General features: G+C 52.5%; 6 protein-coding genes across 6 annotated transcripts; 3 read left to right on the top strand and 3 right to left on the bottom strand.

Annotated features, from left to right (window-relative positions):
* Positions 1-477: 477 nt before the first annotated feature.
* N7510_010253 (uncharacterized protein) lies at positions 478-1,099 on the bottom strand (the record flags this gene model as incomplete). The annotated part of the gene is made up of 3 exons (XM_056982178.1): positions 478-507; positions 572-883; positions 974-1,099. The coding sequence occupies 3 exons, from the start codon at positions 1,097-1,099 to the stop codon at positions 478-480; spliced, it is 468 nt and encodes a 155-aa protein (XP_056830014.1).
* Positions 1,100-1,597: 498 nt separating this feature from the next.
* On the top strand, positions 1,598-6,524 carry swr1 (putative SNF2 family helicase/ATPase (Swr1); the record flags this gene model as incomplete). Its single annotated transcript, XM_056982177.1, has 2 exons — positions 1,598-1,750; positions 1,839-6,524. The coding sequence occupies 2 exons, from the start codon at positions 1,598-1,600 to the stop codon at positions 6,522-6,524; spliced, it is 4,839 nt and encodes a 1,612-aa protein (XP_056830013.1).
* Positions 6,525-8,300: 1,776 nt separating this feature from the next.
* N7510_010251 (uncharacterized protein) lies at positions 8,301-8,525 on the bottom strand (the record flags this gene model as incomplete). The annotated part of the gene is made up of 1 exon (XM_056982176.1): positions 8,301-8,525. One exon carries the CDS (start codon positions 8,523-8,525, stop codon positions 8,301-8,303), a length of 225 nt encoding a protein of 74 aa, XP_056830012.1.
* Positions 8,526-9,284: 759 nt separating this feature from the next.
* On the top strand, positions 9,285-10,220 carry N7510_010250 (Clr5 domain-containing protein; the record flags this gene model as incomplete). The annotated part of the gene is made up of 2 exons (XM_056982175.1): positions 9,285-9,412; positions 9,461-10,220. 2 exons carry the CDS (start codon positions 9,285-9,287, stop codon positions 10,218-10,220), a joined length of 888 nt encoding a protein of 295 aa, XP_056830011.1.
* A 472-nt stretch (positions 10,221-10,692) lies between these two features.
* On the top strand, positions 10,693-11,794 carry N7510_010249 (NADPH:quinone oxidoreductase family protein; the record flags this gene model as incomplete). The annotated part of the gene is made up of 2 exons (XM_056982174.1): positions 10,693-10,725; positions 10,790-11,794. 2 exons carry the CDS (start codon positions 10,693-10,695, stop codon positions 11,792-11,794), a joined length of 1,038 nt encoding a protein of 345 aa, XP_056830010.1.
* A 607-nt stretch (positions 11,795-12,401) lies between these two features.
* On the bottom strand, positions 12,402-13,504 carry N7510_010248 (uncharacterized protein; the record flags this gene model as incomplete). The annotated part of the gene is made up of 2 exons (XM_056982173.1): positions 12,402-12,488; positions 12,563-13,504. 2 exons carry the CDS (start codon positions 13,502-13,504, stop codon positions 12,402-12,404), a joined length of 1,029 nt encoding a protein of 342 aa, XP_056830009.1.
* Between the last annotated feature and the right edge of the window lie 850 nt (positions 13,505-14,354).

Raw genomic sequence — 14,354 nt, 5'->3', positions numbered from 1 at the left:
CACCCCGTTATTACTTATTATTATTATTGCCGGTCTTTGTTTTGATTTCTATGACTGTATTTGTCTAGCTTTTGGTCCCACACTATCCTTGTCTTTGGTTGCGATCACCGGTTTACCCGCGCCGGTGCCAAGGGAGCGCAAGGGTGAACACGACTATTATTGACCACTACGAGAGCCATCTATGGGACTGTTTCCACACTGTGGAAGGTCAGGAAAATTTCTCTTCTTTGATCCATGACAATGTGAGAACCGGCCAGTTGGGGTGGCCGACATCACTTCCAAGAGCTACAAGTGTTGGCAGTTGATCTGGATCACTGACCGAGACTCCGGCTTTACTTGTTTAAAGTAGACCGGAACGGTGGCAGCGGATCGATATCAGATCTTCAAGTGACGCCGAAAATAAGAAATCCTATTGGTATTTACACACACACATACACACACACACAGGCAGACAAAGAACGAAACGGAGATCAATAATCACCACTTGTCCTCACTGGGCTTGCGAGCCTAGGGTCAATTGTTAAATATGAAACTCGATTTTCAACGCATCCAAAGGGGGACCATGACGTACCGGCAGAGCATTCGGACCGCCTAGCTCCTTCTCCAAACCACCCTCATAGGTCTTCGGGGCACTCGGCCTGTCAGGATAGTAGAGACTCACAACTCCACAGAGTGACAGGAAGGTCGCAACAAAGACGCCGAGGTGGAAGAAACCCTTGCGGGAGGAGACGTGGGTGTACTGCTCCGGGCTGAACACACCCAGGATTTCGTTCTCCTCGTGGACGGGCTCTCCGAAGTTCCGCTTCTCCTGCGCATCCCACCATCCGCCGTGGGGATCTCTGAACTGACGCTTCACTCGAGGAGGGTTTTGGTAGCCGCCATTCTGGTATCCAATTAGACATCATTGCGATCGGAAAGGGAGAGAAGAGCAGGCTGTGAATTGTGACGCAATTGCCCTGTGACGGGGTCGTACCTGGAGAGGATCTTCGATTTCGGCAGCTTTGAGGACTCGAGCCTGGGAGAAGGAGGCGCGGGGGGCAGTAGCGAAGCGAGACGCAACCTGGGGGAGGCGCCGGGCCACGATGCGTTGGGGCAGCATCTAGGAGAGAGAAGTTAGAGACAAGTCCGACGGAGAAATTGACAGACAGAAGTGAAATGAACCACGCGGACGGAGACTTACACTGCTGGAGCAATCGAAGCCAGAGAGTGGAGGGGGGTGGGTAGGTAATAGTGAGGAGTGTCCGGAGAGGGTCGAGAGCCGTAGTGGATGGAGGTTTGCGGAATGTTGATGCCTCAGGCCGTCACAGTCACTGGACCAGCGGCGTTAGTTAATCTGTACTGACGCGCTTACCAAACACCCCCGTCGTCCTCGTCCGCCCCAAACCAAAAAACCCCATCGTCACGCATTTCACCCTCCCAGCTCTGTTTTCCATCACCATCCACGCCCCCGACCCGATAAGGATGCCAAACTTTACCTGGCCTCTCTACTCGATCCTGCCGATTCGTTGATGCCCAGATTGCCAATTTCCTTTGCGCCATCGTTGCGAACACTGGGGTCAGCTGTCCGGAAGGCCCCTGTCGTCCGCGGCTACAAGCCATGCAAAACGGTAGCCCGAATGGCCCATCGATCCAAGATGAACGCGTGATGCCGGACTTTGATTCTGCGCCTCTTGACGCGTCGCTCCAGCAAGAATCCGCCGATTCTGGCACCCGCGAGCGAATCCCTTCCGAGCCGAACCTCGACGAAACCGTCCCTGAAACCGAAGGCCCCCGTCCAAGAAACGACGACTGACTGATTCGCAACGGTTGGCACCCCGGGCTCCTTCCCCCCCTGGAAGAGATTCGGCTTCGAGGGGCCAACGTCTTTCCTCTCAGAAGGCAAGCGCAGGTCCTCGCGCACAAACACGGTCCCCCTTGAGCAGCAGCCTCCATCAGACAAGAGACAAACGCGAGCAGCCCAGCAGCAGAATATAACCAAGGGAAGTCCCCATGGCTCCAAACCGGCAACCTCTTCCCCGCTCTCGGTCACGCAGTCGCGTGCGCAGGCCAATGGCAAACTTGGTGGCAAGGTAACTGCGAACGGATCACCGAAGACGGTTCCCAAAAGAAGTGCGACTGTCAAGCAACCGCGCGTATCGCAGTCACCTGCGCCCAAACCGACCCACTCGCGCGCTAGGTCTCGCAGCTCTGGTGCCAATGTAAATGGTTTCAGCCCTCGTCCTCTGCGAGACCGTGCATCCATTTCGGCTACGTCTACCGGTGGCTGGGAGACCCGTCAAGAAGAGCAGGACCAGGGACTGAAGGTCCCACGGCTGCGGATAAAGGTGAAGAAGCCAACCCTTTCTTTACAACATCCCGGCCATGTGGCTGCTCCTCGAAAATATGGATCGTTCCGGGAATGGGTCCACAGCGAAGATTCGAGTATTGGTGGCGAAGGCATACTCTCTGCCGCGGAAGCTGTCGAAGAAGCTCGGAGACGACGCGAAGTTGAGACAGCTGCTGAACCTGGTGGCCCACTGAGCTCAGACCTTTGCTCTGCATATATCACGGAGCAACAGGAAGAGCCGCCTCCCCAGTACTCGCATCACGATCATCTGGTGGCACATGCATTGTATTTCCAAAAGCTTTTGGATAAGGAACACAAGCGCCACCGACAAATGGCTAAACTGTTCGCGCAATGGTGCGCCGATGCCTGGCGGAAGCGTAACAAGGACCCGGAAGATATCCTGCGAGAACAACAAGAAGAGATGCGCGGAAAACGCAAGCAGCTGGCTAAGGATCTCCAGAAGATGTTTGATCTGACACGTGCTGAAATTGATCGAATCCGGTTGGCCCGTTGGGAGGAAGAACGGAAAGTGGAAAACCAGCAGGCTCTCGACAGCGCAATCAAAAAATCTACGGCCCTGTTTGAAAAGAGGCGATCGGAGATCTTGGGCGAAGTTCCTAGCGATGCTCCTGCTTCGAGTGAGGAAGATGATGCCGAAACAGATACCTCGACCGATTCAGACGAAGATGATGAGAGCAACATGTCGACCTCCGAGTCTGAAGGGGATGATGAAGCCAATGTGGATGAGCAGGTGGATGAAGATGCGGCATTGACGGCGGAGGAGCTACGATTAAAATACGCTAACTTGCCGGCCGATGAGGCTTTGGATCGCATGTCAGTGGCATCGGACAGCACAGCTGTCACCAATTACAGCGATGGTCCCCGCCGACAAAGCACTCGAAAAGAAATGGATTCTCAGCCCGCAGAAGATTCGCAATTAGACGACGTGGACTCGGTTCTCATGGACGATAGCGATCAGTCAACCGACATGGATGACGACATGGGCGACAGTGACGAAGACGCAGAATCTGATGAGGACGACGCGTCTGACGAGGAAAGCGATGATGCGCCTGGTTTACTCGGCTTCTTCGCACCCAAAGACATTGCTGTCCCTCAAGATGGTGAAGAGGCGGCCGTTGATAGCGAGGGCCTTGAAGACGTCAAATTGGTATCAGAAGCTGGTGATGACAACGACTTTGAAGACCCCGATGAAGTCTCACTCATCCCCAATGGACCAACGGCCGACAAGCACGGGTCAGAAGCTGAAGGCACGCCCCCAGAAGTCGTTGAGGCCTCCGAAGCCTCCGCCATCGGCGACGAGGAATCTCCTTTGTCTCAAAACATCGAGTACAATCAGGCTGCCGAATCTGCATTGGCCGATGCCACTGTTCCTGACGTCTCCGAATCAGCGGATGAGGTGGAACCTGTCCTCGATACCCGGCCAAGTGGCGAAGTATCCAGTGAAGCTTCTCCCGGGACCTTCGCGACCAAACCCTCCGAACCCGAATCGGTCTCTTCCTATGAACCTGCCGCCGAAAAGTCCTTGCAGACAGGCTACTCTCCTGCACCTGGCTTGAAGACACCAATCCCACATCTCTTGCGTGGCACCCTACGTGAGTATCAACACTATGGACTGGACTGGCTTGCGGGCCTCTACAACAACCACATCAATGGCATCCTGGCCGATGAGATGGGTCTCGGTAAAACGATCCAGACAATTGCTCTCCTTGCCCACCTTGCTGTCGATCATGGAGTGTGGGGCCCACACTTAGTGGTTGTGCCAACCAGCGTCATGCTCAACTGGGAGATGGAATTCAAGAAATGGTGTCCGGGGTTCAAGATCATGACCTACTATGGCAACCAGGAAGAACGCAAGGCTAAACGCCGAGGCTGGACGGATGACAATGCCTGGAACGTGTTGATCACTTCGTATCAACTAGTCCTGCAGGACCAGTCGTCTCTCAAGCGCAGAAACTGGCACTACATGGTTCTCGACGAGGCGCACAATATCAAAAACTTCCGGTCGCAACGGTGGCAAGCTCTTCTGACGTTCAAGACCCGGGCTCGACTTCTCCTTACCGGTACTCCGCTTCAGAACAACCTGACTGAGCTGTGGTCTCTCCTGTTCTTCTTAATGCCTTCCGACGGAAAGGGAAATGGCATTGACGGATTTGCTGACCTCCGAGACTTCTCAGAGTGGTTCCGCCGACCCGTGGAGCAGATCTTGGAACATGGACGGGAGACAATGGATGATGAAGCTAAGCGGGTAGTTACCAAACTCCACACTGTCCTTCGTCCGTACATCCTGCGTCGCCTCAAGGCCGATGTCGAGAAACAGATGCCCGGAAAGTATGAACATGTGGTGTACTGCAGGCTCTCAAAGCGGCAGCGTTTTTTGTACGATGGGTTCATGTCCATGGCTCAGACCAAAGAAACACTCGCGTCGGGCAATTTCCTCTCGATTATCCACTGTCTCATGCAACTGCGCAAGGTTTGCAACCATCCCGATTTGTTCGAAACCCGACCTATATCGACCTCGTTCGCCATGCCCCGATCTGCAGTGACGAACTTCAACATGAAGGAATCCCTCGTACGCCGAAGGCTGCTCTTCGAACACCCTCTCACCAAGATCGACTTGGACTTTCTGAATCTAGCACCAATCTCTAGAGAGGAAATCTCCCGGCGTCTGGCAGACGATAGCATTCGACTCATGGCCTCTCGCCCCTTCAAGACTCTTCGGGAGCGTCAGTACCAACGAACCAACTGGCAGATGGGCTTCGACGGTTCCAATATGCAGAGCATTTTGGATTCTCTAGAGAATGCCTGCCGAATGAGGAGGATGGCTGAGCTTGAACGCTGTTTGTATTTTGAGTCCAAACGTCACGGTCGCCGGCCGGTGTACGGCAGCAGCCTCGTCGAGTTCATCAGGGCCGGGACCAAGGAGCATGCTCTTTCTAACGCTCCTTTGCGAAAGCGCTCCATGGCCGACTGGTTGTCGAGTCGGTCCTCTGTCCTCGCATCGATGATCATGTCCATCGAAGAACGCTCCATCGAGATGGATGGCTATGTCCAGAGATTCGCCTGCGTCACTCCTGCTGCCGTCGCTGCTGGCATGACCGAAGCTGCTCTCACTCCTGTCGAAACTCACCTATTGACGAACACCAAGAAGCATCAGCCCTACGATCCATTCCACGAAGCGCAGATGCGGCTGTCAATTGCATTTCCAGATAAACGACTGCTGCAGTACGACTGTGGTAAACTGCAGCGGCTCGACAAACTGCTCCGTGATCTCAAGGCAGGAGGTCATCGCGCTCTGATCTTCACCCAAATGACAAAGATGCTTGATATTCTGGAACAGTTCCTCAACATCCACGGACATCGCTACCTTCGACTGGACGGAACTACGAAGGTGGAACAGCGACAACTGCTCACAGAGCGGTTCAACAGCGATCCGCGGATTCTGGCATTTATTCTATCTAGTCGATCTGGTGGTCTTGGAATCAACTTGACTGGTGCCGATACCGTCATCTTTTACGATCTGGACTGGAACCCAGCCATGGACAAGCAGTGTCAAGATCGTTGCCATCGAATTGGGCAAACGCGCGATGTTCACATCTATCGATTCGTGTCCGAGTACACCATCGAATCCAACATCTTACGCAAAGCCAACCAGAAGCGCATGCTGGATGACGTGATCATTCAAGAAGGTGAATTTACCACCGACTATTTCACCCGGCTGGATGTTCAAGGCATGGAACAAAGCGATGAGCTGGACGGTCACGACGAAGCGAGTGCCGCCATGGATCGCGTGCTCGGCAACCGCGTCCCAACTAGCACGCGTGCGTTCGAGCAAGTCGAAGACAAAGAAGATATTGACGCAGCCAAGAATGCGCAGAAAGAGCTAGAGCATGCCGACGATGGTGACTTCGAGGACCGTAGTGTATCACATGGGACGCCTGCTCAGGCCGGCACTCCGATGATCTCTGGAGCAGAGGATGTTACTGCTGCTGCTGGCGCTGTCTCGCAGAAGCTGGCCGATGAGCTTGCTCGTGAACCAGAGCCTGCCCACATCGATGACTACCTTCTCCGTTTCATGGAGTGGAACATGCGCGATGAACCACTGGTGCTGCCTCGCGACAAGAGCAAGAAGAAGTCCAAAAAAGGCAAAGAGCACCGTCTCAGCAAGAGGCGCCGCTAGGCCTTGTGCAGATAATCGTTCTCTTCCGGAACCGTTTCACACTCCAATCTCTAGGAGGGATATAAAGACGAAGAAGCCGCAGGACTTGGACGTGGATACCGCTTAAACGAGAATCAAGCTCTGTATGTATGTATACTACTGTTGGGGTCGGGATTGAGAGCGTTGTTTTTTTTTCTTCTTCTTTTCTATTCTCCTTTTCTTACTCTCCCCCCTCTCTTTTTCTCTGTACCTGTATTACTCTACCAACATTCAACCCTCTTTAGTAATGTGAATCCTGGTCCACTTAAGATATCCCGAACTCTCAATCCATTATGAAACCTCCAGCCGACCACGAGCTCTTGACAAATACTTTAAATTAACTCGACACGGAGAATATACTCGACTTGACAAGTGGATCCGTTTGGTGGAGGCTTCACTCTCAGATCTGATCGTTGGACACTACCGCCGATCATCATGCCCTGGGGCTGGAGATAAGACCCGTTGATCTTCGTGGTCGGATGAATGGCAGAATCCAGCCTCCATTCTGCAGCACTGGCAAGGGAAAAGGTGATGATATTATGATATGTATGTGTATGTATGTCCAAGCAGTCTTTTCCCTTGCCCTCATTCTACGCCCCCAAACACATGTTGCCGAGCTCCATTCTGTAGAAAATATAATCTTCCCGCAGGAGTAAGCCCTGCAAAGGATGCCCTGTGTCCGTAGCACCGGGTCGGCCCCCGTGTGGATCGTTTGTCTTGTCTCCTTACCGGCGAGCGGAGTTTGTTTGGGAAATGGATTATTGGCTTGTTGACCAGTTTGTATAGTTTTGCAATTGAACCACGGTTCGTCTTCTGCAGGGGTCCGGAGACGAGAAACAGTGCTTATGGCGAATATTCACCAGGTCCTTCGCGCTCTACCTATCTTCTCCCCACACAGCCCGCAATTTGCCACTGATCCGCAGTACCCATTCATGGCCCTCTGCACTATTGCGAAAGTGAGGGCCATGGATGGCGGATATTTCTAATCAGGAGAGCTCCGGGGATTGAGATTCCGAGGCAAGGTGCTAGGGCCACATCCACGAGTCAAGAGATCCCACATGGAGTGAAATCAATGAGTCGGGCAAAGCTCTTTGAGTTGGGTGGGTACGGAGATCCGGCAGACCCTCTAAACCTGTGTTGGGCTCCTTCCTAACTACGACATATTTGCATCGGCTAAGGAATCCTCATGCTTGCTTGCTTAGTTTCAGGAACTAAATTTATAAAAGAGGGCCAAGCTCCAATGGAATCGGACGAATTGTCCGGAGCAATTTTCGCACCCTGTCATTTATTTTATTCGAAGGATACTCCCCGCAGCCCTGTCCAACCAGGCCGCACATACTGCTGTGTTCTGACGCACTTCCCTCGGCCTAACATTGCTGGTTTAAGAAGATCCCGTTGGTACCGCTGATCCAGGGTCTGTCTAGTAGCCCACCCATAGTATGCGTACGTACGTACATTAGTGCTACTTTCCTCCATGCACTGAGACAAAGAGATTAGAGTTTCGGCGCCTACCATCTGTGGCTCACGGCACGAGAGCTGAGACCGAGCGGAACAGGAATAGTGCATCTAGATTCCAATATTTAACCAGACGTAGTTACAGGTTTATAGTAATGTCATTGTCATGGGGCAATTGATAATAAGAATTGCCCAAAAAAGACAGTGCCCCCCTCTTAAAACAAAATACACTAAGGATGTGACAGACGCGCGCGAACGCGAGGCAAATCATAGATGCAGGGCCTCAATCCATGCATAGGTCTATCAAGTGGGTACAAGAAGAAATATCAAAGAAAAAATCGAGTGTTTTGCCATCTCGGGTGCGCCTCGTGTCGCGATACGGTAACGGAACCGGCAGGGATCCGAATCCTGATACTCAGGCTGCCGGTACGCGCTATGCCCACTATCGAGGAGCTGGGCAGATCGTGGATCCTCATTGAGGTCCATTGGCGTTCTCACGAACAGCTTCTCCACGGGGAATATGGCCATTGGTCTGATCGACGAGGGGTGGCGGACTAGTTCAGAGACCATCGGCCTTAGCCAGCTTTCGGATTAGAGCCCCGGAGCCGTGTAATTGCCCTAAGCTTGGTTAGTCTTTTGAACAAAGAGCAAAGGGCAGCCGTTCATCCGTAGCGTCTTGGGCAGCAGGCAAAAATGTCTGCCTCCGCGGCAGGATCGTCATTCCTGTTTACGGCCTCCGGGCTCCACGAGCTGCTCGGCTTTACACATGCTCCAGGTTCGGGAACGCTCCCAACGATTTAGGATCAATTGACGAGGCGATGAGATCGGCGGGTGCCTTGGCTTTGGAGTTCCAGACTAGCTGAGCTCATCACGAGCGGAACTGGTGTTTGATTTTGCCTGTCCCGACCTTGTCTGGTGTCAGGTGTGGACAGGTCGAGTTGCGCGAGTGCAATTTATGGAACTGTGTTGATCCAAACGCTTAACAAAGCATAGAGAGAGAAAGAAAGGTCCATGGCAGGGAGAAGGTCCATGGCAGGGAGATCCGGTTGATCAAGAGTTATCGTCATGGCGCAGATCGACCCTGGCCACAACGAACTGAGAGTCCTAGGGTGAGTGACAGACCACCAACCCGAGACAATGGCAGCCGTGGAGATGGCCTCAGGAGTTCTAGCCCTAACACCATCTTAATAATGTCCCTCGTCCGGCTCTTTGTTTCCTTTGCCTGCTGTTTTCTTCTCTCCTTTCCCTCTCTCCCCCTCCCTCCTGCTTTGTACTATATCCCTCGAGATGAAAACCTCTATCTCGTCCAATGTCTGGGAGACGAAGAAAGCATTGATTTCTCGGCTATACATGGAGGAGGAATGGCCACTCAAACAGGTCATTAAGCAGATTCGGTCTGATGATTTTAATCCGAGGTCAGTGCTCTTGATTTCTACTGACCTCTCTTTCTAAAACTCCTCTAGTGAAACCCAGTTACGCAGCAGATTAAAGAAATGGCGAGTCACTAAGCCATCGCGTCAAACACACAAGAAGCCTCAGGCCCCAACACGTTCCAAGCATGATCCAGATACCGAAAATAACAAAAAACGTCCATCCTCGCCGCGGCCAAAGGATCCCCAACCACCACCGCCCTCCTTTACTGAAGTGCCGTCGTTGACGACTGAGTGGACTTTGAGCCTTCCCGTCTATACGCAGTCCAAGTTGTCATTGTCGGCACAGCCGTTGACCCCGAGTCCTTCGTCAGGGCAACAGACTCGGGCTGCCACTTCCTTTACAGATCCGAGTCCCCATGCTTCCTTTGCCGACCCATGTCCGCATGACAGCCCTTTCAACCAAACGTCTTCGGTGAGCGAGGGCCTCATTTTTAATACTCCTACCTGCGCCTATCCGACCCCGGGCTATCCACTTTCTCCCGACCCGTGCTTTGCGAGCCCGGACACAGCTCTTGCACCACCGGGAATCGCATGGCCTACCCGTTCTCTGTCCGTCGACTGCGGTCTCAACCCTGCCGTGAGCGCACCATCATGGTACTCTTTGACCGTGGGAGCCATCACTCCCCCGCCTGGTGTATCCCATTCCGCCGCTCCCCTAAGCGCCCCGATAGCAGGACAGATGCATGTCGTGGGTCCTCCAACTCCGGATCAAGTTTATTCACATCCAGTCACTCACTATCAGAGTGAAATGCCTGGATTTGCGCACGGCTACGCCGAACCAAGGATATAGAAACGCGCCATGTCCCTGCAGTACAACCAGATGCCGGGAATGGAGCCGCAACAAGCAGGCTTGCAGTGCGTGTCAGGCTTTTATGTTAGCCAGAAACATCTGGTGCAAAAGGCTCCAGGTGTCAGATACTAGTTTTCTGTTTCTTTCTTTCTTTTCCTGTGGATGTCTGTCTACATATGGGTGGCTATGTGTTTTGGTTTTGTGTCTTCAGCAGACGGCGTCCGAGGGTGGTTCCTGTGATTTACTTGTCTCTATACCCGCTGGGCTTTTGCCTTTACTGTTACTATTTATTGAATTAACTACGAAAAGTTGAACTATTGCCAAGAATGCTTAAGTTATCCGAGCCGCAACCTCGGCATCTTTTCCACGCGGGGAACAACCAACGCCAACTCCGCATTCTTTCAACTTCTTCAACTATTTATTATTCCAGACGATACTACTTGGTTTGTCCTGGGACTTCAACTCATTCACAATGAAAGCGGTGCAAATCAGTGAATACGTCAAGGTACGCCGTCGGGATCCCCAAATTCCATCTCCTTCAGCTGGGTAGCTAAAGGACCTCAATCTAGGGTCCCCTGGACCTAAAGGTCAGCGACGTCCCAGCACCAACCCCGTCGCCGGACAAATACTTGATTGAGATCCACTCCGCGGGAACCAACTTCTTCGACATCCTCCAAATCCAAGGTAAATACCAGCACCAGCCGCCGCTGCCATGGGTGGGTGGCATGGAGTTTGCCGGCACGGTGCTCGCCACGCCGACGGCCTCAAAGACACCGTCAAAGTACCGCGTCGGTGATCGCGTCTTTGGCGCTAACCAGGGTGCGTATGCGACGCATGTCCTAGCGGCTGAGCAGACGCTGCTCCCTGTTCCGAACGGGTGGAGTTTCGAGGATGCTGCGGGACTGTTTGTTACGGCGCCGACTTCGTACGGCGGTCTTGTGCACCGTGCCGGTGTCAAGGCTGGAGATTGGGTTCTGGTCCATGCTGCGGCAGGTGGTGTCGGTCTCGCTGCTGTGCAGGTGGCCAAGGCCAAGGGCGCGACGGTGATTGCTACGGCGGGCACGCAGCGCAAACGTGAGATTGCGCGGGAGTTTGGCGCAGACTATGTGATAGATTACCGGGAGAAGAATTGGCCAGAGGAGGTGAAAAAGTTGTGCGCGGCACATCGTACGGGCAATGGCAAGGCGGGTGTGGATATTGTCTATGATCCCGTCGGCATGATCGATGCCAGTCTCAAGTGTGTAGCGTGGAATGCGCGCTTGCTGGTGATTGGATTTGCGGCCGGAAATATTGAGAAGGTCGCGCTGAATCGGGTGCTGCTGAAGAACGTGAGCCTGGTCGGCTTGCACTGGGGCCAGTATGCCCGGTTCGAGACCGAGGCTGTGGGAACTGTCTGGCAGGGGATCTTTGATCTGGTGGCCCAAGGCAAATTCAAGGGGACGGCCTTCAAGGATGAGAGCTTTTTTGGTCTGGAGAGTGTGCCGCGGGCCCTGCATGCGCTGGGTAGTCGCGAGACCTGGGGCAAGGTTGTGGTGAATGTCGTGGGTGACAAGAAGGCGAAGAGCCGGCTGTGAGGCAGATGTCTTACGTGTATGTATGTATATACGGAGATCAAGTAACATAGATTGGAATTGAATATAGTAAGTAGTATGTAGGTGCGCAAGGAGTCATGCTCTCGTAGAGATTGAGTGGAAACTCGAGCAAGTGAAACATGAACTATGAAGGCCCTGTTGGTAGTCTTGCTCTGGCAACATGGACAGCAAGGTCCGCTCGCAATCCAGCTCCAGTCAGACACAGCCACAAGACGTGGAACTTGTGTCGACCGTCCTAGGAAGGGTCCGTGGAATGTCCGGTGGGACGGGGACAGCTGGATGGAAAAGTTGCGGATGACGTGGTCCGGGTATTCAGTCCGTTAGTATTTACTACAAAATAAAATGATAAATGCAGAATGCGTCATTAGATTCTGGACAATTGTGAATAGTGTGGTGCTGAGGAGAGAGGTTGAAGGAAGAAGTTAGCAGTTGAGACGGAGGAAAATTGACGGGCGGGTCGGATTTATTTATCCCCGGCAACCCTAACTAACAGAGAGGAGAGACAAGCAAGAAGATTATTTTACATTTCCCCTGTCAATAATGTCTCTCATGCATCTGCACCGTCGTGGTCCAGCTTTGACAGCACTGTTTACTCATGGTATGCCCACACCAGCAGCATTGCAACCCATAAGGTTGTTGGGAAAGAGGTGATGAGCGCCGTGGCAGAGCCGGTGAACTAGGCATGTCGATAAACGGCTGATATGACTCTGCCGGCATGTCGTGCCAAAATTGACATTGGCAACAGATTACAATGATCTTGGCAAGAACTTGATCCTTTTGTTGCAATTTCAGGGGCTTCCGCCTCAGGACATTCACAGGGCCATTCAGTGGAGAGAGTAGGCCGCTATGCTCGATAACCGTGTATCCATTCTTCATAGAAGTGCCGGGAGCAGGGCTTTGTGACTGGGTGTCAGGAGCCCGGGTCTGCACAGCGCAAGGATGTGATATGGGCGAATCCGGGGCGGCTTCATCGGCAGTGTCGTAATCGGAGCGGGACGAACTGAGAGATGATGAACGGCTGCGTGTCTTGTTTGGTTCATCATGGTTTCGTCGAAATGATCCCTCCCCGGAATTTTCGTTTGCAGTGCGATACCTTGGTGTTCCATTGGTCATGCTGGATGGGTGCTTCTTTGTCAAGCGGCGCGAATTTCTGTCGTAGATGCCACTATCCAGTCGGGCTTGGGCTTCTTCTAGGTGTAGTAGCCTTTTTTCGAGCTCTCTTCTTTCTGCTTCCAGGTGTCGCGTGGCTCGCTTCTCTTTGCGGGCTGTGTTGTTGTTCCAGGTTGGAGACGCGCAGATGTTGTTTCCGAACTGGTCGATATCTTTGGTTGTTTGGTCTTGACCCTCATCGTTCTCTAAGCCGACTGCAAGAGGTTGAATTGAGTTGGTCGGATTTGCGATAACAAGAACTGTGAGTTCCGTGGTGAATAGGGAAGTGAGTTGGGCTCTGCTTGATTCTGCAACGAGTGTCCTTGCGGAGATGTCACCGATGGGTTCTGGCCGTTGATCGGGAACCACATCATTGTTTCTAATTACGTTGAAGCTCTGTCGTCTCTGCGGATGGTCAGGACTTGATGGCACTCCATGGTTGTTAGTTAGGGGTTCCACCTTGTCTGACCGATCATGGTATAGAACCCGATGCATCTGCTCCGAGATCGACGATCGCCGTCGTCTGCAGGACTCGACTGACATGTTGAATTAGGCTGCGGCGATGGCACAGGCAGGATGGGAAGAAAGAGCAGGCAGGAGGAGCCATTGGAAGACAAAAACGAGGGAGAAAGAGAGAAGGGAAAAAGACAGGAATTCGAATCGCCACTGGTTGCACAACTAAGACCTGCATTGTTTGTTGTTCACACTCCAATCCTCCGTGGTTCCGAGTGTAATTATTACTGATCTACTTATAACTCCTCTAAGTCATTATAAATTCTGACTCTGAAATGAAAAAGAGGGAAGTCGACGTGACGGACACGAACAATGAATAAGATGCCTGAGGGGTCAAGATAGATCGATCTTGGCCTTTTAAGAGATCCGTAGATCGTCTGTACCTGAATCCAGCGGCGGTGAACTCCGGACTTGCTTCGTTCTAGAGAATCCGCGGTGGTCTGAAACGAAGAACCTCCTGCCTTATGAATCTTGTTTCCGTTTTGATTTCTTGGGGGTAATCTGGAAACCATGGATCAGAATTCAGATCCTCAGATGGGGCGGATGGCGAATCAGTATCATGAATTGAAAGTGCTGCCGATTGACAATATATTCTCGCTACTAAAGATATAAAAAGCGTCGTCCTTACCTTTGCTGTGTTCGTTACAGCGATTTCAGGCCGCGATCAGGCAAATACGCTACGTTATCCCCATCCGCTCATTCCCAAACATCTGTCGTGGGTGAGGACTTGCAATTAGATTAGTATAGAAAGCCCGGGGGAGAGTGAAGACGGCTCAATTTTTATAAGTTAGTTAACTACGCGCAAGTAAAAACCGACGAATGACGCCCTTGGCAAGCGTGCGGGTAATAGCATCCGCATGGAAATACAAAACCTACGAAT

Source organism: Penicillium lagena, assembly GCF_028827675.1.
Source record: "Penicillium lagena strain IBT 129212 chromosome Unknown utg000007l_segment0_segment0, whole genome shotgun sequence".
In the NCBI taxonomy this organism is placed as follows: Eukaryota; Fungi; Ascomycota; class Eurotiomycetes; order Eurotiales; family Aspergillaceae; genus Penicillium; species Penicillium lagena.
This window is presented reverse-complemented; position numbering and strand designations above follow the sequence as displayed.